At 38.3% G+C, this 22670-nt stretch overlaps 1 protein-coding gene across 1 annotated transcript in view; it reads right to left on the bottom strand.

Moving 5' to 3' along the window:
- The window catches only part of LOC127946186 (contactin-associated protein-like 2), a 361215-nt gene that overhangs the window by 67518 nt on the left and 271027 nt on the right, over nt 1-22670 (bottom strand). The window contains exon 14 of the mRNA XM_052542554.1: nt 649-805. Coding sequence (XP_052398514.1) covers nt 649-805 — 157 coding nt within the window. The remainder of the gene's footprint in view (nt 1-648; nt 806-22670) is intronic.

The raw sequence follows: 22670 nt of genomic DNA, 5'->3' as shown, positions 1-22670 counted from the left end.
GGCTCAAAATATAATTGTGCTCTGATCCAAGGAACAATGGTAATGGTAATATTAACAGACTTTCTCTCTTCTTCTCTTGGCAAATGTAAGATTGAGATTGGTGACTAACGGTGGATTGTTTATCTCTCTGTTCTTTAACAGCTGACTGGCATTAACAGCTACTGTGTAAAGAGCCATTAGAACGGATGTAAATTAATGTGTCTCAAAGCAATACATACACACATGCATTACAGACAATTCTATCAGGGTGTCTGATGAATGACCTTGTTCCCCTCCTCTGCAATCTCCCCCACAGCTCTCTTTAGTAATAATGCCACCAAACACACTAGCCAGAGCTTTTGTTGATGGGAATATCAGGGTTCGGCTCTACTTAAACTTCTTTATCAGTACAATCTGTTTGCCATTTGCACAAGTGCTGAGGTCGAGACAACTGCGTCACGAAGCAGACATGTTATTTAATGAATAGTCAGAGACAATAAGGCAGATGCGAACATGATATGCTTGTCTCTCTTTAAGTTTGATAGGCGGACTGAGAAGGTCAGTAACTCAGAAATAGAAACTGAGTCCAAAGCTCATAGTCTCTTAGCTACTGGCTTTGCTGATCACCATGGAAACAGCATATTGCTACTCAAATAATGTGTGGCTTACCACTGCTTCTGGTCGGCGTCACAGTTGCAGTAGTATTTGGAGTCAGTGCAGTTGCGCTCAATGCCACATGCGCATTTCTGAATGCCCGGCACAGAGCCGCCCCAGTAAAAGTGCTTCTCGTTACCGCGGCCGACCCACCATGTGTAAGGCGTCCCATCTGCAGACACATAAGAAAGGCAAAGCACACCATTTATAGTGATTATTCATTTTAACATATGTGAAATATAATGTGTTAATGTTCTATCTATCTATCCATCCATCCATCCATCCAACCAACCAACATTCCATCCATTTATCATTCATTTTAACATATCAACTATTAAATATTACAGTAAGTGAAACATAATGTTAATGAGATATATATCTATCTATCCATCCATCCATTTGTCATTTCATTGTTCCCCGTCCAACATTGCATCCATCCATTCCAAATGAATTCCAAGAAAAGTCTGTCCATGGGTGACTCTTATTATTAAACTATAACTGCATGTAAGAGGGACTGCAGATTTTTCAAATGCTAACATGACTAAACAAACAAACACTTTTAGATCCAGCACAACCAGCACAGAATTAAATCAGTTTAAATACAAAAGGATGAACTGTAAACATGGTCAAACAAGCCTTTTGAGTCAAGGATATTCTTGTTTAAATAGATCTATTTTGTGCTTAAAAGGCTGCTATATGCATAAATAGCACACACCAAAAATGCAACCATCCTTTTTCCAAATCTACCACATTTACATACATTATACATATACACGTATGCATTCAGCAGATGCTTGTATCCAAAATGAATTTTAAATTTTTTAGAACTTTTAGCATTCTATAGATATATTTCTCATGTCTGTGAAGCCATAGAGTTTTAGTTCATTTATGACACACAGGTAAATTAAACAGGTACCAAGCCTGCAGAAATACTATCCTGTTTGGTTTCATTCTTTTACAGCGCACAACGTTTTGTTGTTATTGTGGATGTACACAAACAAATGCATACCCTTATCAGATTCAACCAATGTGATTATTTTTGTCTGTATGACCAATAATGAGTATTTTAAATGCAAGTGATCACACAGGTGCCTCCAAGTTAACTGTCATGCAGTATATGCATGCTGCTATTCAGCTTCTACACTCTGTTTCTGCACTCCACACAAACACTTGAAAATAGGCACATTTAGTATAGACATTATAGGCTATACATGTAACATTTTAAGATGGCCCCCCAAAATTTAAAATCTGAATACGCCACTGCTGCAAAATGAACCCATGACCTTGTCATTGTTATCGCCATGCTCTACTGTATGAACACCACCACAGCTACAGAATCTATCACAGGACTGGATCTCTGAACAGCTGTTTGACGGCTGCTTATAACACGCAGAAAACAGTAATTACAGTGCTTAAGATCTGAACAGTACTTTACGGTCTGTGTGTAAAGACACAACACGCTCAAAAGGATTAACACTTGGCTCTTTGGGAGCATGCATATAGCTCTAGGGGCTGCTGGACTGCCATTCTCAAGCACTGATGTGCATGCAAATGCCCACATCTGCATACACAGAAGGAAGCAAGACAATCCAAACATAGTGTAGAGAGCTGGCAAGTGCACTAGATGCATACACACACACAAGCTTGTGACTACAGCACACACACACACACACACATACCGTATGCATGCGCACACGCACAGGCTGAAACCAAACCTCACAAGCATCCACTGTCTCTCAAAGTTTCCCCAATTTACTTCATAAACCTGCAGAGAGATGAATTGCAGATGGATGCCGCAACTATTTGAAAATCATTAAAACTTCACAATTATTGAGTTCAGCAGATGACACACTGTTGGCTACTGTACTCATATACAGGATGCAAGAGCCTAATTACTTAAAACAAGCTTGATTCCACCAGGTAGCTCCAGGGGAAATACAGTTAAAATGTTCTCTGTGATAGAACTCTGTGCAAATGTTTGGTGTGTGACTACAGTAAATCTTAAAGGGTTAGTTCACCCAGATAGCTAAATTATGTCATTAATAACTTACCCTCATGTTGTTTCAAACCCATAAGACCCCCGTTTATCTTCGGAACACAGTTTAAGATATTTTAGATTTAGTCCGAGAGCTCTCAGTTCCTCCATTGAAGCTGTGTGTACGGTATACTGTCCATGTCCAGAAAGGTAAGAAAAACATCATCAAAAAATGATGTCAACAAATTCTAACTGACCCTCTGATGTCACATGGACTACTTTGATGATGTTTTTCTTACCTTTCTGGACATGGACAGTATACCGTACACACAGTTTCAATGGAGGGACTGAGAGCTCTCGGACTAAATCTAAAATATCTTAAACTGTGTTCCAAAGATAAACGGAGGTCTTATGGGTTTGGAACAACATGAGGGTAAGTTATTTATTAGATAATTTTGCTATCTGGGTGAACTAACCCTTTAGGCTTTACATTAAAGTAAAAAAAAAAATGCGTTGCTGTTGCAGCGTAAATCATGTCAACAAAATTATTAATGAAAATTTTTTGTTGAAAAAGGGTTCTGGTTCTGGATATTTAAAATAGTATTTATTCCAACTAAAACACACTGTTGATAAAATATATGAGGAGGAAAGGATATTAAGAAACAATACAAGTACAATACAATACAATACAGTCTTCTATAAAATAAAAAAAGAGTATTAAACAAGCTCTAAAACAAAGTTAATAACATTCTTTAAAGCTGCAACTTCTGAAAAGTTTAATAAAATGTATATCAACATATACTAAATAATATATGCTATTACAGACTCATGTTGAATCCTGTTTATGCTATTACATTTTTAATACTATGTTCAGAACATCTCAAAATGAAAATCTGGTCAAAGTTTTGTCTTTTTTAACAATTTGACATCTTTTCATTGACTGAGATAAATTTTTGCACAAATAATATGCCATTTCATTACAAATTAATTTATATGACAAATATGATTAAAAAAAAATGTAATATTGTAATATGGATATTAAAATAAATTGTAAATTGTAATTATTTAAAAAAAGAAGTGTTTAAAAAAGCTCTTAAAAACATTTCAACTTATTTTTGTTGACAAAAAATGCCACTTCATTCTAAATTAATATCTATTGCATGAAGAAACACTTAAAAAAAACTTTTAATAACTAAACATTTTTGTACAAACAAAAACAAAAATAGGTGCAAAATAAATAAATAAATACTGTGGGATAAATTTATGATACTGATTTACCCCTTGTCTCCACAGATTTTAACGAAACTATGCCAAAAAGAGCAAACAATAAAATGTATGCACAGTTTGAGCAGACAGTCCCATCAGCTCAAAGACGTTTATCTCCACCACACTTAATTAGTAGCAAAGACTCCTGCTATTCCACTTTGAAGCCGGGAATAAAGACCTACGCATTTTAGTCTCAGCAGACAGAGCTGACAGATACAGGAGGGACCCACACATGATGACTGCAGGCAGGAAGCCAAGCTCCCAGAGTGGCTGAAGAGATGCCAAGCAGCAGCCAGACAGAGAGAACAAGTATGAATGACAAGAAAAATGAACAAACACCAGAAGAAAAAAATAACATCATTGCGATGATGGACAGACATTATGACAGATGGTGATTGGTCTCTGACACACACCATAAAGCTGGTGCTCATGAAATGCTGTTGAACCAGGAATGCTGGGATGGATGCAGGTGCATAAAAAAACATGGCCAAAAGACACACTTATGCATGCCTCACCTGGCCTTCTGGGGGTCTGTGGTGATTTTCAGTATGAAGTCTACGTTCATTGAACTCTAGGGCCAATAAGCTCCACTAGTATTATCTGCATGGACTGCTTCCTGTTTCCCTCACCTCAGCTCACACCAGGCTCCATCAATCACTCCATTCTAAACACTGACTAATCTAACAGGGATATGGAGCTCTTTTTGTGCTCCAGCTGGGTTCTGAAACTGAGTTGATCATCCATTTGTAACCCAATTCCAATGATCGTTAAACAGGTGAAAACAAGATTGACAACTCCAGATTCTCTGGAAAATCGACAGGCTCAGTAACTATAAAGATATCACCCTTTTATAAAGGTTAATCTCCAATTACATTATTGTAACAAAATACACACACACACACACACACAATTTTTTTGGTGAAATTATAAAAAATGACTTTCAAAATCACTTTTGGTCAAATTAATGTGTCCTTGCTAAATAAAGGTATTAGTTTATTTTAAAAGGCATTCTTTTATTTATTTAAGAAAAAAAATCTTACTGATCCCAAATTTTGGAACATTTGTTTTGCAGGTTCAGTTGTGAAAACTCCACATAGAGTTTGTCATCATACCTTGTCAAACATCACTATTTTCCTGGGCAGCAACAATTAAAATATATGATAGTTTTTTTGTAGCCAAGACTTTATGCTATCTGTTTATGCTGAAAATGACTTTCAAAAGCCAACTGACCCTGTGAAAATAATTATTGGATTAAAAAGTGTGAAAACTATTCCCTATGTAGCACCTCCTACAGTCTATGTTTGATATTCATCTGGATCAAACCCAGTTTGAATATTCCCTTTCACTTTCTCCATAACAATAAACTGAAGGTTAATTAGATTTTTGTAACAAATGAAACAAAGAAAAAGAAACTAACCACCACCAACAACAGCCGTTTAGGGAAAACACTAAAATAATTGGATTCGTTTGCTAGATTCATACTGTATTTGCATGTGTATGGCTCCCCAATGAGCCCGATGTGCCTTGAGAGCCATGTTATAAATGAAACGTCAACATTTCCAACAATCCCCCCCCCAAACAACAGAATTCTGGCACCAATATTTCAATCCCTCTCCGAAAAATCGATCAGCAAGACACAAATCTAATTTTATATTATTTCCAGTTCTTCTTGCCTGGGACCCACATTACACCATCCCTTTCGAATTTGCAGCTCTCTGTCACTTCAAAGGACACATCCCTCCATCTCTATCAGTCCTGTCTCCTCTAAGGTCCCCTTTTGCCTCGTCCCATTTTATCTAAGTGATGTAAAAAAGAGTGACGTCTTTCTTCCACTCTTTCATGTGAGAAGGAAAGCCCTGCCACCACATGTAAATGCTGGGAACTTGGCTCAACACATCAGGATCTTGAATGACATTTTAATTTTCCTGTCTGGGAGATCACAGTGGCGAGAGCCAGCTCTTTTGAGCCAGAATGGCTGTTCATGTTGCTGTCCATCGTGGAACGCCTGTCTGCCTTTTTTCCCGCAGCCTTCCCGGGGGAAAGTCTGATACGATAGCCAGGAAGAAGAGCTCATCAGACCAACCTAAATTGGGAGAGCACTGCCTTCCTCCTGGAAAAAAAAGAGGCAGCCCCCAGATTGAAACCTGGCACTGATCGAAAATTCATCTCATCATCAGTCTGGCTGAGGAGCTTCTCTCTGGAGGACATGGACGGCTCTTTTCACAAGTTGGGCAGATTACTGTTGCATAATGATTCGCTGACAGTACAACCCACTGTGTAGAATGAACACCCGTGGGAGCCTGGTATTGATCGACACTCTCTCTTTCCTTAAACAGAGAACGGTTTGATAAATGGGCCTTATCGAGCTCATCTGTTACAGTAGGTACGAGGAGACACACACTGATGGATGCTTTTCAAAGAAATGTATGGGAATTAGTTGAGAACAGACTGAAATGCTTGTGTCTCTGGAGACTAAATTTGCACAAAACATCATCATAATGTGTGCAGGGTGATACTGACAAAAACCATCTTGAGATGGAGAGAGACGTGGCCTAGTGAGTTATACAGTTCCAGTGGGAAACATCTGTCCCAAGTTTCATCTAGATTCGATCCCTCACTCTTGTAAATGTAGATTGTTCTTTTTTTAATATGAGGGGGAAAAGCAATAAACATGACAAAGTCAACAGGTAAACTCTAACTAAAAATCCATTATGACAGGGAGAGTTCACCCAAAAATGAAAATTCTGTCATTATTTATTTACTCCTCATGTCATTCCAAATTTGTATGACTTACTTTCTTCTGTGAAAAGTCAATGGACATTTTCATATTTCTGGGGTTCTCAGAAGTGAAAATTGCCAAAGTTAGGTAATTTTCTATAGTGCTGAACAGAAACTACATCAAATATAATTACATTCTCATTTGTTCTAACTTCCAGTAGCATAACAAAAAATCCACAATAGATTTTTTATGACTTTCAAAAAGAGAAAAATAGAAAATGATAAGATTGATTGTGTTGGGGGAAAAAGAGAAGGATTGAAGAGTAGGAGTGTTAACTGCAATAAAAAAAGAATTAAAAAACTTTTACAAGATTTATGATGCTAATAACTGTGGAAATGCATTATCCACAGTCCATGGGCTCCATTTGGGCTGTTTTGGACCCAAATGACTTTCATTGTATGGACTCAAAATATATATTTTTTCCACAGAAAACAGAAAGTTATTCATGTTTGGAACAACACAATTTGGGGTATGAATAACAGTTACCATCCATACTCAGAAAGTCATTAAGGTATCAGTTAGCATGTGATTTGCTATCATTTGCAAGCACATTTCTGCCAAATATTCCTCAGTCTCCCTGTTTGTTCCCAGTCTACCCTGAGGTCTTTCTCTTCCTTCTCACTTTTATCACAGGAGTGAGATGCTGTTCTGTCAGACAAAACTCCCTTAACAATATCTTTATTGATCGACCTGGCAATCTGGCGCCGTTTCTATTTAACTTTGTATGGCTTTAAAGCGAGACCAGAGAGTGATTTACACTCAAGCAGTTTGCACTAGCCAAGCCTCTCTCCCTTCTCAGTCTAAAGTAGGTAATTGGACATCCGGAGACAGGTAATGCAGAAGATATGGCATCATTAGCTTCCTTGTTTCCCTCTAGATAAAACAAAATATCCAGCCATCTCCAGTAGTCATTAAAAGAATCCTCCAGGTTGATGGCAGGCAGGAGATAACAGGCCAAAACATGTTTCACGACTGCCAAGCAGAGGTGGGAAGGGTCACTGGTCCAAACTCTACAATCATGTGCTGTGTACATTTAGAGAGGTGAAGATACAGTGATTTTTGCATGTTTCTTCAACTATGGGAACATTTTAGTTGATCTGTCTGCTGACATTGTCAAATATCTCAAATTACTTATTGTATTTAATAGCATTTTGTGTTGGCAAAATGACATTAAAACTTTTTTTTTTTTTAATGGCGAACAATTCTTATTTGTCTTGCTAATGCTAATTACAGTGAAGTAAATATTTACACACTTTTTGCATAATTTGACAACATTACAGCTAAATTGAAAACTGCTGTCTAATTGGTAAAAAAAGTACACTAACCTTTGAAAAGAGTGCATCGGGGCAAAATAGTTAAGTAAGATGAAAATGCTACCATAATTGAGTAATATTTGAAAATATAAATACTGTTCAAAAGATTTGGGTAAAATAGGTATTTTATGCTCACAAAGGCTTCATTCTTAATACATATATAATATTTGTAAATTAGAATACAGTGAAGCTCATCTTGTTCAAAATGAATAGTATTTTTCTCAAAGATATAAAATGTATAATTTTCCCCTGAATTATTGAAGATTCAGAGGATTTAAGGTGAAAGTTTCTTTGCAGGCAGATTTTTTTTCTATAATGGAGATATAAATATCTCCAGCACTGCATTTAATGGTTTTGGAATTCCATTAGCACTTTGCGCCCTTTAGCCAAGAGAAAAAGTTTCTGTCTGACTCTCCACTGCTAAAAAAAATTGCCCTAACATGTGCAATGTATTATATGGCTGAATTACATGGCAATGAAGAGGAGCATGATCACAGGAAATCAAAGGTCACAAAAAATAATAACAGAAGAATACAAAATATTATTTTCTAAAATGCCACATTTAAATAAGTGTATAGTTACGTTACATCTTTTGGTGTTTGTGCAATCAAAAGTTCTGGCATTTACTTTGAAGCCTATCATATTGTTTTATTTTTTTTATCGTTGAATAACTTCTTCTTTTTACATTTAATTTTTTTTTTTTACTTAATGAAATACCATAGAAATTCATCTTGCAGTCTTACTGGCCTTTCACACCAATTTATATTCCCTTATAAGTATTCCAAGTCCAGTGATCCAGTTCTGTTTCAGTTCAATAGCCAAGGCCTCATGCACATCTGAATAATTACATAGTCCCTTCAGTTGGCTGGTGAAATAAAACAGTGAGCTGAAATGTTGTCGTAAATGAAAACAAAATGAAAAAATAAATGAACATTTATAAAATTTCAATTAATTGTGCCTTGGTAATTGCCTTTTTCACCTGAAAAGGACACAACAAATTTTCACTCAGGTTTCAGTATAATTTGCAGCTGAGTGTGAGTACGTCATGGCAGAATCATCATTCATTGGACAGGCTGACTCTCTTGACGCTAAGTGCATCAAAATCACTGATTGGACAGATTGTTGTCGTAGGTCATATTAATCAGCTCTGTTGTGTTGAATGCTAATGACTGGGTAACATGAAGAAAGAGATTACATGGTGACGTGGCCCCCAGTTTGAATGAGTCTAGTGGTATTAAAACTTTAAAGGGATCGTTCACTCAAAAATAAAAATTGGCAGTAAGTGACTGTCTTTGAATCATTAGTTAAGTTTCCATCACCCTGTCATTTAACAGATAGAGAGTCTTGAGGTTTGTTGTGCATTGATAAGGTGGAATATGGCCTGGGGGGGAAACCCGTTCTTGTGTCTGGATGTTTAAGTGCTTAGTAGCACCGACCAGAGGGCAATAGTATAAAAGGGCATGGGTCCAGAGTGGTTTTTACCAACCCTTTTGGAGGTTAGGCAGGTGGGCGCCAATAACCCTTTCAGCAGTCCTGACTATCCGTTGTAGTCTCCTTTCTCCTGATGATTTGGTAGCTATGCCAAACTAAACAGTTATAGATGAACACAGAACAGATTCAATGACAGACAAGTAGAACTGTGTGAACAGCTCCTGCACCAGGTTGAACTTCCTCAGCTGGATAAGAAAATACAACCTGCTCCAACAAGAGGATCTAACAAGGGTCTAGTGATGTCCTTCAGGTAGGCCAAGACTCTCAAATGTATTTGTGACCACAAACTTGAGAGCGACAGGTCTCATTTAAAATTTTTACAGGTCTGTAATCTGTAATCATAAAGTCCAGTGATTTGGGGTTCTTTAGGGACCGGAAGGATAGTGGTGCATTTAAACCAGATATCTGTTGAAGATTTCTTTGAAATGGTGGCAACTTGGTCAGCACAGGCTTTTAGACAGGCAGGAAACCCCATCTGGGCCTGAAGCTTTCCTAGTCGGCTGTTTTCTGCAGTAATCAACAGTAAAATACATTCAGATTGTCAGCCAGTTTTTGATTCTCCACAGACTGCAGGGCTGGTGTCTTGTACTTGTTAATGCCCCTCAGGCCTGTCCAAACTGTCACAGGGTCGTTGGCTGAAAACTGTTTTTCCAGCATTTTTTTAGCCACTCTGATCTCTTTTTTACGCCTGGTCAGGTTATACAACATTTTATCCCCACTTCTGTAAGAATCCTTGTTGGCATGAATATGATTTTGAGCTCTGGTTCATTAGTCCTTCTTTTTACAGTCCTTATTAAAGGTTTACCTGATTTCAGTTTCTGCGTGTAGGTCGGTATAATGTACCCAAACAATGATCAGAGAGCCCCAATCCTGCCCATTGACAGAGTGATATGCATCCTTTATTGTGGTGTATCAGTGGTCCAATATATTACTGTCTCTGGTGTAACATGTAACAGGCTGTCTGTATTTTGGCAGTGCACAGGAGAGATTTGCTTTATTAAAATCCCCAAGAATGAAGATTGACTGCGACCCTAAACAGCAGGCATCCACTTCCGAAAACAAGACCAGATTTATTGTGTTTCGTCCAGAGGTGGGTAGAGTACCCAAAAACTTTACTCAAGTAAAAGTAAAAGTAATTATAGAAATATTTACTCAAGTAAAAGTAAAAGTACTAGTCTTGAATAGTTACTTGAGTAAGAGTAAAAGAGTATCGGATAAAAAATCTACTCAAGTAGTTAGTTACTAGTTACTTTGGGTCATATATACGGAGCCTTTTTTTATATAGATATATAGACAAAAAATGTATGTAATGTATGTGTGTGTGTATAAATGTATATATTTCATCAGCCTTTAATCCAATTTATGTAATTTATTATAAAACCCTGTCTGTTTATTTAAGTAACAAATATAGGTGTCATGCCATAACATATTTTTAATACGACTGACTTTATTTTAAATGTGAATTTAACATTGAAAGTTAATGTGATATAAATATTGCTACTAATCTTTCATTGTTCAGAAAGAGAGCAAATAACATTTACATTATTAAACATAATTTTCACTGACAGTCTAGATTTCATTCACTCTCAGAAACTACCATTAAAATCACTGAAACTGTTAACACTGTGAAATCAATATCTTAATTATAGATTCGTACACACATCTGCACTTTGTTGTTTCTGACGAGAGAATTCGGCAGAAAGAGGTATTCAGTAAGTGAGCGAGTGAAGGAAGCACCGGCATTTCAGCGATGACACATCGAACACCTCTGATTGGCCATTGCATTCAAAAGCTCAACAGAACCGTGTGTGATTGGTTAATGCGCAGCGCTGTAAAAACGCGTCTGTCTCTGGCTCAGCGCCAGCAAGCGATCACAGATCTGAATTTAGCAGCTGATGATATGACTTGCTGAACGTACTCGCACTGGTGTGATTGTATTAAAATTAATAAAATCTTAATCGACTCTAGTCTTTTGGAAGCTGCATTCAACCTGTTATAAGCCACACACGTACAACAAACTAATGTCACAGTGGTATCGTGTACTGTAATCGAATGTAGCCCAAGTTATTACCTGTTAAACAGTAGACAGCACACGCGTTCATCTAATAAGGATCTCCATCGCAAGCAAAGAATAGCCTTTGCAGATTAGCTTTCAATTCAGTGCAGTTCCATAGCCCCGTTTTCAACGCTGCTAATAATCTTAAACGTTACAACTCTGAGTGAACCGCTTCAGAGCTCAGCGCGTGCAGCATGGAACTGAACGACTCAATCAAACTGATTCATGAACCAATTCACTCGTTTGCCAATTGGTTTGATCAAGCCTTTGAACAGAGTTGACTCAAAAGAATGAATCATTCGCGAATGGGCATCGCTCATTGTCCAGAGAAAAGTAGACGGCGCGTTTGGAATAAACTGAAGCATTTATTGCATTAAGATAAAGTAACGAGAGGGGCGTCGCCCACAGTAACGAAGTAAAAGTACAGATTTTTCCCAAAAAATGTACTCAAGTAAGAGTATAAAGTACCCATCTTTAAATATACTCCGAAAAGTATTCGTTACCCCGAAAAATTACTCAAGTAAATGTAACGAAGTAAATGTAACTCGTTACTACCCACCTCTGGTTTCGTCTGCTGGCTCTGAGGCAAAAGAACTTTATAATATATAAAATATTTTTATATTCAGTGGCTTCTATTACTTTTTCTCAGTGAAATTTACTGTTTATCAGGAAGTGATGATTTTGTTTTCTTTGACTCGTTGGATGGAAACTTGGCTTATTCGCAAACCGTTTATGTGATATTCCAATTTTGCGCACAAGTTAAATTCACAACTTTGTATGGTAACCCAGCTAGTGACTCATTTTTTCAACTGATTAGTTCAAAAACACATATTAATTCAGAAACGAAGCAGGTGACTGTCTTTCACAAACAAAATAAGTAATTGTCTTTATGAGCTAGTCAGTTCATCATTCATTTAATATAATTGTTCAAAATCATTGACTGATTCAGGAATGAAGCAAGTTGACTGTCTTTATGAGCTAGTCATTGAATCAATCACTCGACTGAACTGATGGATTTATTCAGGAAAGACAAAAATACTACTTTAAAGGGAATATGAAATAGATAATTCTGCTGTACTATGTTTGGAACTATTTTCACGGGTTTTTAAAAAAAAAACACAAAGTAACAGGCAACTTTCATTCTCGTAAAAGAAAATTAAAAAGCACCCAGTAGTATACAACTATACAACTTCCAACTTAATTTCCAAAGAATGTTTTGGTTTCCTGTTCTATACACATTTAGTGCAAGGATTCAGACGTACTTAAACATTCACATATACCTCTTTTAAATATGATTATGTGGTGTGTGTGTGTTTGTCCTTTTTGTACCTCAACAGCCTCTGTTCAGAGCTTTTATTGGATGGATAACAAGACCATGCATCTTTTATGTTTCACAAAAACAACAACAACAACAACAACAACAACAATGAAAATTAAAGCTGCAAGCAGCGATGAACGGGCCCTCGCACCCGGGCTCACCGCCAGCGAGTGGCTTTATTAATTAGGTGAACGGTGAGAAATATGCATTAAAACTCATACATATAAGTGGAATATATCAAAGTTTACTCCATATATATGCCAATCTTCCTGTTGCCAGCAGGTGGTGCTCTCATTATAATGGAATATTGGCCTTCAAATGTGTTTAGGGCAGGACTCTTATCGAACATGTGAAGTTTGGGGAAGATCGAACAAATTATGCCTGAGTTACAACAACTTCTCTTACTGTGGCGAGACATAAAAATTTGTCATGGCGCCATGGACACGCCCTTTAACAAAAACTCAAGATCTCCACAAGTTAACATTGCACAGGCCTTTAGATTAGACTGACTACAAAAAATACTTTAATCTCAAAAAAATTCTAGGAGTAGTTTGTCGCAGCCTAAAACATGTCACTTCCTGTTGCCAGCAGGTGGCGCTATGACTATAACTGAAAATGGGCATGTAGATCTGTTAAGGGCACAAGTCTTATCTAACATGTGAAGTTTGGGGCAGATTGGACATTGTATATCGGAGTTACAGCAACTTCCTTTTTTCATGGCGAAACAACGAAGATTGTCAGGCCGCCATGGACACGCCCTTTAACGAAACCTCAAGATCTTCGCAATTTAACATCTTAAAGGCCTTTAGATTTAACTGACCAAGTTTGCTGTTGATCTGAATAAATCTCTAGGAGGAGTTCGTTAAAGTACAACCCCTGAAAATGGCAAAAACAGCGCCAATTTTGAAGAGAAAATTCTAAATAACCGACTTCCTGTTGGAATTCGGATTTTGTGCCAAGATACTTTTTTGTAGGTATTGGAGTGTTACATATGTGTACCGATTTTTGTATATGTACGTGGAACATAGCTCGAGGCACACTCCGTTGAAAGTGTATAGGTGGCGCTACTGAGCCATTTTGCCACGCCCGTTGGAATAATGGCCTTCAGATGTGTTCAGGCCAGGACTCTTATCACACATGTGAAGTTTAGGGAAGATCGGACATTTTATGTCTGAGTTATAACATATTTTATTCCCATGGCAAGACATCGAACTTTGTCACGCCGTCATGGACACGCCCTTTAATGAAAACTCAAGATCTTCACAATTTAACATCACACAGGCCTTTAGATTACACTGACCACAAAAAAGACATTGATGTCAAAAATTTCTAGGAGTAGTTTGTCGCAGCGTAAAATATGTCACTTCCTGATGCCAATAGGTGGCGCTATGACTATAACTGAATATGGTCATGTCAAACTGTTCAGTTACAGCAACTTCCTTTTTCATGGCGAAACATCTTCGCAATTTCACATCGCAAAGGGCTTAAGATTACACTGACCAAGTTTGTTGTTGATCTGAATAAATCTCTAGGAGGAGTTCGTTAAAGTACAACCCCTGAAAATGGCAAAAACAACGCCAATTTTGCAGAGAAAATTCTAAATAACCGACTTCCTGTTGGGATTCGGATTTCGTGCCAAGAGACTTTTTTGTAGGTATTGCTGTGTTACATGTGTATACCGATTTTTGTACATGTACGTAAAACATAGTTCGAGGCGCACTCTGTTGAATGTGTATAGGTGGCGCTATCGAGCCATTTTGCCACACCTGATGGAATTTTGGCCTTCAGATGTGTTCAGGCCAGGACTCTTATCACACATGTGCAGTTTGAGGAAGATTGAACATTTTATGCCTATGATCGGACATCTTTTATTCCCATGGCGAGACATCGAACTTCGTGACGGCGCCATGGACACGCCTTTTAACGAAAACTCAAGATCTTCACAACTTAACATCGCACAGGCCTTTAGATTAGACTGACCACAAAAAAGACATTGATGTCATAAAATTTCTAGGAGTAGTTCTTCGCAGCATAAAATATGACACTTCCTGTTGCCAATAGGTGGCGCTATGACTATAACTGCATATGGGCATGTCAATCTATTCTGTTCCAGAGTCTTATCAACCATGTGAAGTTTGGGGCAGATTGGACATTGTATGTCTGAGTTATAGCAACTTCATTTTTCATGGCGAGTCATCGAAATTCGCCAGGCCGCCACGGACACGCCCTTCAACGAAAACTCAAAATCTTCGCAATTTAACATCGCAAAGGCCTTTAGATTAGGCATACCAAATTTGGTGTTGATTTGAAGAAATCTCTAGGAGGAGTTCGTTAAAATACAACGCATAGAAATGGCAAAAATGACACAAAATTTGCCCATAATATTAAAAATAACCGACTTCCTGTTGGGTTTAGAATTTTGCTCCAAGAGTCTTTTTTGTAGGTATTGATGTGTTACATGTGTGTACCGATTTTCATACATGTACGTGAAATGTAGCTCGAGGCGCACACCGCTGAACGTGCATAGGTGGCGCTGTCGAGCCATTTTACCACGCCCACTTCTGAAACCCATATCAGCCGTAAATTTTCGCCAGTTCGGAGGCGTGTGCAAAATTTGGTGACTTTTTGAGCATGTTTAGGCCCTCAAAAATGCGATTCATTTTGGAGAAGCGGAATAATAATAATAATTAAAGCTGCAAGCAGCGATGAACGGGCCCTCGCACCCGGGCTCACCGGCAGCGAGTGGCTTTAGTAAATAGGTGATCGGTGAGAAATATGCATTTAAACTCATAAATATGAGTGGAATATATCAAAGTTATTCCATATATGTGCCAATCTTCCTGTTGCCAGCAGGTGGCGCTATCATTATAATGGAATATTGGCCTTCAGTTGTGTTCAGGGCAGGACTCTTATCAAACATGTAAAGTTTGGGGAAGATCGAACATTTTATGCCTGAGTTACAACAACTTCCTTTACTGTGGCGAGACAGCAAATTTTGTCATGACGCCATGGACACGCCCTTTAAAAAAAAAAAACAAGATCTCCATAATTTAGCATTTCACAGGCCTTTAGATTAGACTGACCACAAAAAAAAACATTAATGTAATACTATTTCTAGGAGTAGTTTGTCGCAGCGTAAAACATGTCACTTACTGTTGCCAGCAGGTGGCGCTATGACTATAACTGAATATGGGCATGTAGATCTGTTAAGGGCAGAAGTCTTATCTAACATGTGAAGTTTGGGGCAGATTGGACATTGTATGTCTGAGTTACAGTGTAAAACATGTCACTTCCTGTTGCCAGCAGGTGGCGCTATGACTATAACTGAATATGGGCATGTAGATCTGTTAAGGGCAGAAGTCTTATCTAACATTTGAAGTTTGGGGCAGATTGGACATTGTATGACTGAGTTACAGCAACTTCCTTTTTCATGGCGAAACATCAAAATTTGTCAGGCCGCCATGGACACGGCCTTTAACGAAATCTAAAGATCTTCGCAATTTAACATCGCAAACGCCTTTAGATTACACTGACCAAGTTTGTTGTTGATCTGAATAAATCTCTAGGAGGAGTTCGTTAAAGTACAACCCCTGAAAATGGCAAAAACAACGCCAATTTTGCAGAGAAAATTCTAAATAACCGACTTCCTGTTGGGATTCGGATTTCGTGCCAAGAGACTTTTTTGTAGGTATTGCTCAGTTACATGTGTATACCGATTTTTGTACATGTACGTGAAACATAGCTCGAGGCGCACTCTGTTGAAAGTGTATAGGTGGCGCTATCGAGCCATTTTGCCACACCTGATGGAATTTTGACCTTCAGATGTGTTCAGGCCAGGACTCTTATCACACATGTGCAGTTTGGGGAAGATCGGACATTTTATGCCTGAGTTATAACATCTTTTATTCCCATGGCGAGACATCGAACTTCGTGACGGCGCCATGGACACGCCTTTTAATGAAAACTCAAGATCTTCACAACTTAACATCGCACAGGCCTTAAGATTAGACTGACCACAAAAAATACATTGATGTCATAAAATTTCTAGGAGTAGTTCTTCGCAGCATAAAATATGACACTTCCTGTTGCCAATAAGTGGCGCTATGACTATAACTGCATATGGGCATGTCAATCTATTCTGTTCCAGAGTCTTATCAACCATGTGAAGTTTGGGGCAGAATGGACATTGTATGTCTGAGTTATAGCAACTTTATTTTTCATGACGAGTCATCGAAATTCGCCAGGCCGCCACGGACACGCCCTTCAACGAAAACTCAAAATCTTCGCAATTTAACATCGCAAAGGCCTTTAGATTAGGCATACCAAATTTGGTGTTGATTTGAAGAAATCTCTAGGAGGAGTTCGTTAAAATACAACGCATGGAAATGGCTAAAATGACACAAAATTTGCTCATAAAATTAAAAATAACCGACTTCCTGTTGGGTTTAGAATTTTGCTCCAAGAGTCTTTTTTGTAGGTATTGATGTGTTACTTGTGTGTACCGATTTTCATACATGTACTTGAAATGTAACTTGAGGCGCACACCGCTGAACGTGCATAGGTGGCGCTGTCGAGCCATTTTACCACGCCCACTTCTGAAACCCACATCAGACGTAAATTTTCGCCAGTTCGGAGGCGTGTGCAAACTTTGGTGACTTTTTGAGCATGTTTAGGCCCTCAAAAATGCGATTCATTTTGGAGAAGCGGAATAATAATAATAATAAACGGAGCAATTCCAATAGGGTCCTCACACCATCGGTGCTCGGGCCCTAATTAAAGCTGCAAGCAGCGATGAACGGGCCCTCGCACCCGGGCGCACCGCCATCGTGTGGCTTTAGTAAAAAGGTGAACGTTGAGAAATATGCATTTAATGTCCTGAATATAAGTGGAATATATCAAAGTATATCCCATATATGTGCCAATCTTACCGTTGCAAGCAGGTGGCGCTATCATTATAATGGAATATTGGCCTTCAGATGTGTCCAGGCCAGGACTCTTATCAAACATGTGAAGTTTGCGGAAGATTGAACATTTTATGCTTGAGTTACAATAACTTCTCTTGCTGTGGCAAGATATCAAATTTTGTCATGGCGCCATGGAAACGCCCTTTAACAAAAACTCAAGATCTCCAAAAGTTAACATTGCACAGGCCTTTAGATTAGACTGACAACAAAATATATGTTAATCTCAAAAAAATTATAGGAGTAGTTTGTCGCAGCGTAAAACATGTCACTTCCTGTTGCCAATAGGTGGCGCTATGACTATAACTGAATGTGGGCATGTAGATCTGTTAAGGGCAGAAGTTTTATCTAACATGTGAAGTTTGGGGCAGATTGGACATTGTATGTCTGAGTTACAGCAACTTCCTTTTTCATGGCGAAACATCGAAATTTGTCAGGCCGCCATGGACACGCCCTTTAACGAAATCTAAAGATCTTCGCAATTTAACATCGCAAAGGGCTTAAGATTACACTGACCAGGTTTGGTGTTGATCTGACTAAATCTCTAGGAGGAGTTCGTTAAAGTACAACCCCTGAAAATGGCAAAAACAACGCCAATTTTGCAGAGAAAATTCTAAATAACCGACTTCCTGTTGGGATTCGGATTTCGTACCAAGATACTTTTTTGTAGGTATTGGTGTGTTACATATGTATACCGATTTTTGTACATGTACGTGAAACATAGCTCGAGGCGCATTCTGTTGAAAGTGTATAGGTGGCGCTATCGAGCCATTTTGCCACACCTGATGGAATTTTGGCCTTCAGATGTGTTCAGGCCAGGACTCTTATCACACATGTGCAGTTTGGGGAAGATCGGACATTTTATGCCTGAGTTATAACATATTTTATTCCCATGGCGAGACATCGAACTTCGTGACGGCGCCATGGACACGCCTTTTAACGAAAACTCAAGATCTTCACAACTTAACATCGCACAGGCCTTTAGATTAGACTGACCACAAAAAATACATTGATGTCATAAAATTTCTAGGAGTAGTTCATCGCAGTGTAAAATATGTCACTTCCTGTTGCCAATAGGTGGCGCTATGACTATAACTGAATATGGGCATGTCAATCTGTTCAGGTCAGGAGTCTCATCAAACATGTGAAGTTTGGGGCAGATTGGTCATTGTATGTCTGAGTTATAGCAACTTCCTGTTTCATGGCGAATCATCGAAATTCGCCAGGCCGCCACGGACACGCCCATTAACGAAAACTCAAAAGCTTCGCAATTTAACATCGCAAAGGCCTTCAGATTAGGCATACCAAATTTGGTGTTGATCTGAATGAATCTCTAGGAGGAGTTCGTTAAAATACAACGCATGGAAATGACAAAAATGACACAAAATTTGCTCATAATATTAGTAATAACCGACTTCCTGTTGGGTTTCGGATTTTGCTCCAAGAGACTTTTTTGTAGGTATTGGAGAGTTACATGTGTATACCGATTTTCATACATGTACATTAAACGTAGCTCGAGGCGCACACCGTTGAACGTGTATAGGTGGCGCTGTTGAGCCATTTTGCCACACCCACTTCTGAAACCCATATCAGACGTAAATTTTCGCCAGTTCTGAGGTGTGTGCAAAGTTTCATGACTTTTCGAGCATGTTTAGGCCCTCAAAAATGCGATTCATTTTGGAGAATAATAATAATAATAATAATAATAATAATAATAATTAAAGCTGCAAGCAGCGATGAACGGGCCCTCGCACCCGGGCTCACCAACAGCGAGTTGCTTTAGTAAAAAGGTGAACGGTGAGAAATATGCATTTTATGTCATAAATATAAGTGGAATATATCAAAGTATATCCCATATATGTACCAACCTTACCGTTGCCAGCAGGTGGCGCTATCATTATAATGGAATATTGGCCTTCAGATGTGTTCAGGCCAGGACTCTTATCAAACATGTGAAGTTTGGGGAAGATTGAACATTTTATGCTTGAGTTACAACAACTTCTCTTGCTGTGGCAAGACATCAAATTTTGTCATGGCGCCATGGAAACGCTCTTTAACAAAAACTCAAGATCTCCAAAATTTAACATTGCACAGGCCTTTAGATTAGCCTGACAACAAAATATATGTTAATCTCAAAAAAATTATAGGAGTAGTTTGTCGCAGCGTAAAACATGTCACTTCCTGTTGCCAATAGGTGGCGCTATGACTATAACTGAATGTGGACATGTAGATCTGTTAAGGGCAGAAGTTTTATCTAACATGTGAAGTTTGGGGCAGATTGGACATTGTATGTCTGAGTTACAGCAACTTCCTTTTTCATGGCGAAACATCGAAATTTGTCAGGCCGCCATAGACACGCCCTTTAACGAAATCTAAAGATCTTCGCAATTTAACATCGCAAAGGGCTTAAGATTACACTGACCGGGTTTGGTGTTGATCTGAATAAATCTCTAGGAGGAGTTCGTTAAAGTACAACCCCTGAAAATGGCAAAAACAACGCCAATTTCGCAGAGAACATTCTAAATAACCGACTTCCTGTTGGGATTCGGATTTCGTACCAAGAGACTTTTTTGTATGTATTGGTGTGTTACATGTGTATACCGATTTTTGTACATGTACGTGAAACATAGCTCGAGGCGCACTCTGTTGAAAGTGTATAGGTGGCGCTATCGAGCCATTCTGCCACACCTGATGGAATTTTGGCCTTCCGATGTGTTCAGGCCAGGACTCTTATCACACATGTGCAGTATGGGGAAGATCGGACATTTTATGCCTGAGTTATAACATCTTTTATTCCCATGGCGAGACATCGAACTTCGTGACGGCGCCATGGACACGCCCTTTAACGAAAACTCAAGATCTTCACAACTTAACATCGCACTGGCCTTTAGATTAGACTGACCACAAAAAATACATTGATGTCATAAAATTTCTAGGAGTAGTTCTTCGCAGCTTAAAATATAACACTTCCTGTTGCCAATAGGTGGCGCTATGACTATAACTGAATATGGGCATGTCAATCTGTTCAGTTTGGGAGTCTCATCAAACATGTGAAGTTTGGGGCAGATTGGACATTGTATGTCTGAGTTATAGCAACTTCATTTTTCATGGCGAATCATCGAAATTCGCCAGGCCGCCACGGACACGAACTTGAACGAAAACTCAAGATCTTCGCAATTTAACATCGCAAAGGCCTTTAGATTAGGCATACCAAATTTGGTATTGATCTGAATTAATCTCTAGGAGGAGTTCGTTAAAATACAACGCATGGAAATGGCAAAAATGTCAAAAAATTTGCTCATAAAATAAAAAATATCTGACTTCCTGTTGGGTTTAGAATTTTGCTCCAAGAGTCTTTTTTGTAGGTCTTGGTCTGTTACATGTGTGTACCGATTTTCATACATGTGCGTGAAAAGTAGCTTGAGGCGCACACCGCTGAACGTGTATAGGTGGCGCTATCGAGCCATTTTGCCACGCCCACTTCTGAAACCCATATCAGACGTAAATTTTCGCCAGTTCGGAGGTGTGTGCAAATTTTCCTGACTTTTTGAGTATGTTTAGGCCTTCAAAAAGGCGATTCATTTGGCACCGTAATAATAATAATAATAATAAATATAGCTGCAAGCAGCGATGGCGGGCTCAAGCCGTCAGTGCAACACCACCCCGGTGGCATCGGGAAAACTGTGCCCAGCGGGCATAAGCATTTACAGTAACCCTCTGGCAATCAAATTTTAAGGGATATGGCAGTTAAAGGGTTTATCCAACCCGTCTAGACTTTGAAATCACATACACAGAACAATATATATATATAACTTTAGTAACACTTTATTTTAATATATATAAAAAATGTATAAGTTGTGCATCGTAGCTGACACCTAAATGAACACATTAAAATTGGTTTATGACTGCAAGTCTTTTTCCTCAAATGCTATTGAGCTTCAAATTTGCTTTTGAGCCCATGTGAAAAAGTAGCATAATGTACATATGACTTACAGTTTGTTTTAATAAATATCAAACATTTAATTTAATGGTGCATTATAGCTGTCACCTAGATGAACAATTACAGTTGTTTTTATGACTGTAAGTCATTCTCTTCAAATGCTACTGACGTTAGAAAAGTGTATAACAATATCACATGTAACTTTAGAGACGGTCCCTAAATTTGAGACTCTCAAATGTCCAATGTCAAGCCAACTTTATGCCTGTTTTTGTTTTGTTTTTTACTTTATTTTTCTTTTCTCTGTGCCGGATTGCTGATGTCTTTTACCCTGGCATCCATCCATGAATTACGAACATTCATCCGCAAATGTCCGAGCGGTCGCGAGCGCGGATGGGAGAATGGCGCATGTTTTATTTTTTTTGAGCTACTGGGATGGTGCCCCCTCTGGGAGTTGGTGCCCTACGAAGACTGCGTATTCTGCATATAGGGAGCGGCGGTACTATCTGGAAGATATATTCCTCAAACCGTTGTACAAGAGGAGGTGATGCTAGTACTTCAAGAATCTCTCAAAACCTATCTGTTCATGAAGCCTATATATAAAGTCTTAATATAGTATTCCACAATATGTTGTGCTATTCTAATATTATTGTGGTTTTTTATTGACATTGTTATTTGCTGTTATTTTTTGTTTTAATATTGTTACTGTTGTTACTTGTTGTACGGTGACCTTGAGTGGTTTGAAAGGCGCCTGAAATAAAATGCATTATTATTATTGTTATTATTATTATTATTATTATTAGCTGTACACTTGATAAAAAAAATTAAATATAAACTTATTCAATTGTGTATATATATATATATATATATATATATATATATATATATATATATATATATATATATATAGTGTACAGTTTTCTTTTATTGCATCTTGAAAT

Source organism: Carassius gibelio, chromosome A24, assembly GCF_023724105.1.
Source record: "Carassius gibelio isolate Cgi1373 ecotype wild population from Czech Republic chromosome A24, carGib1.2-hapl.c, whole genome shotgun sequence".
In the NCBI taxonomy this organism is placed as follows: domain Eukaryota; kingdom Metazoa; phylum Chordata; class Actinopteri; order Cypriniformes; family Cyprinidae; genus Carassius; species Carassius gibelio.
This window is presented reverse-complemented; position numbering and strand designations above follow the sequence as displayed.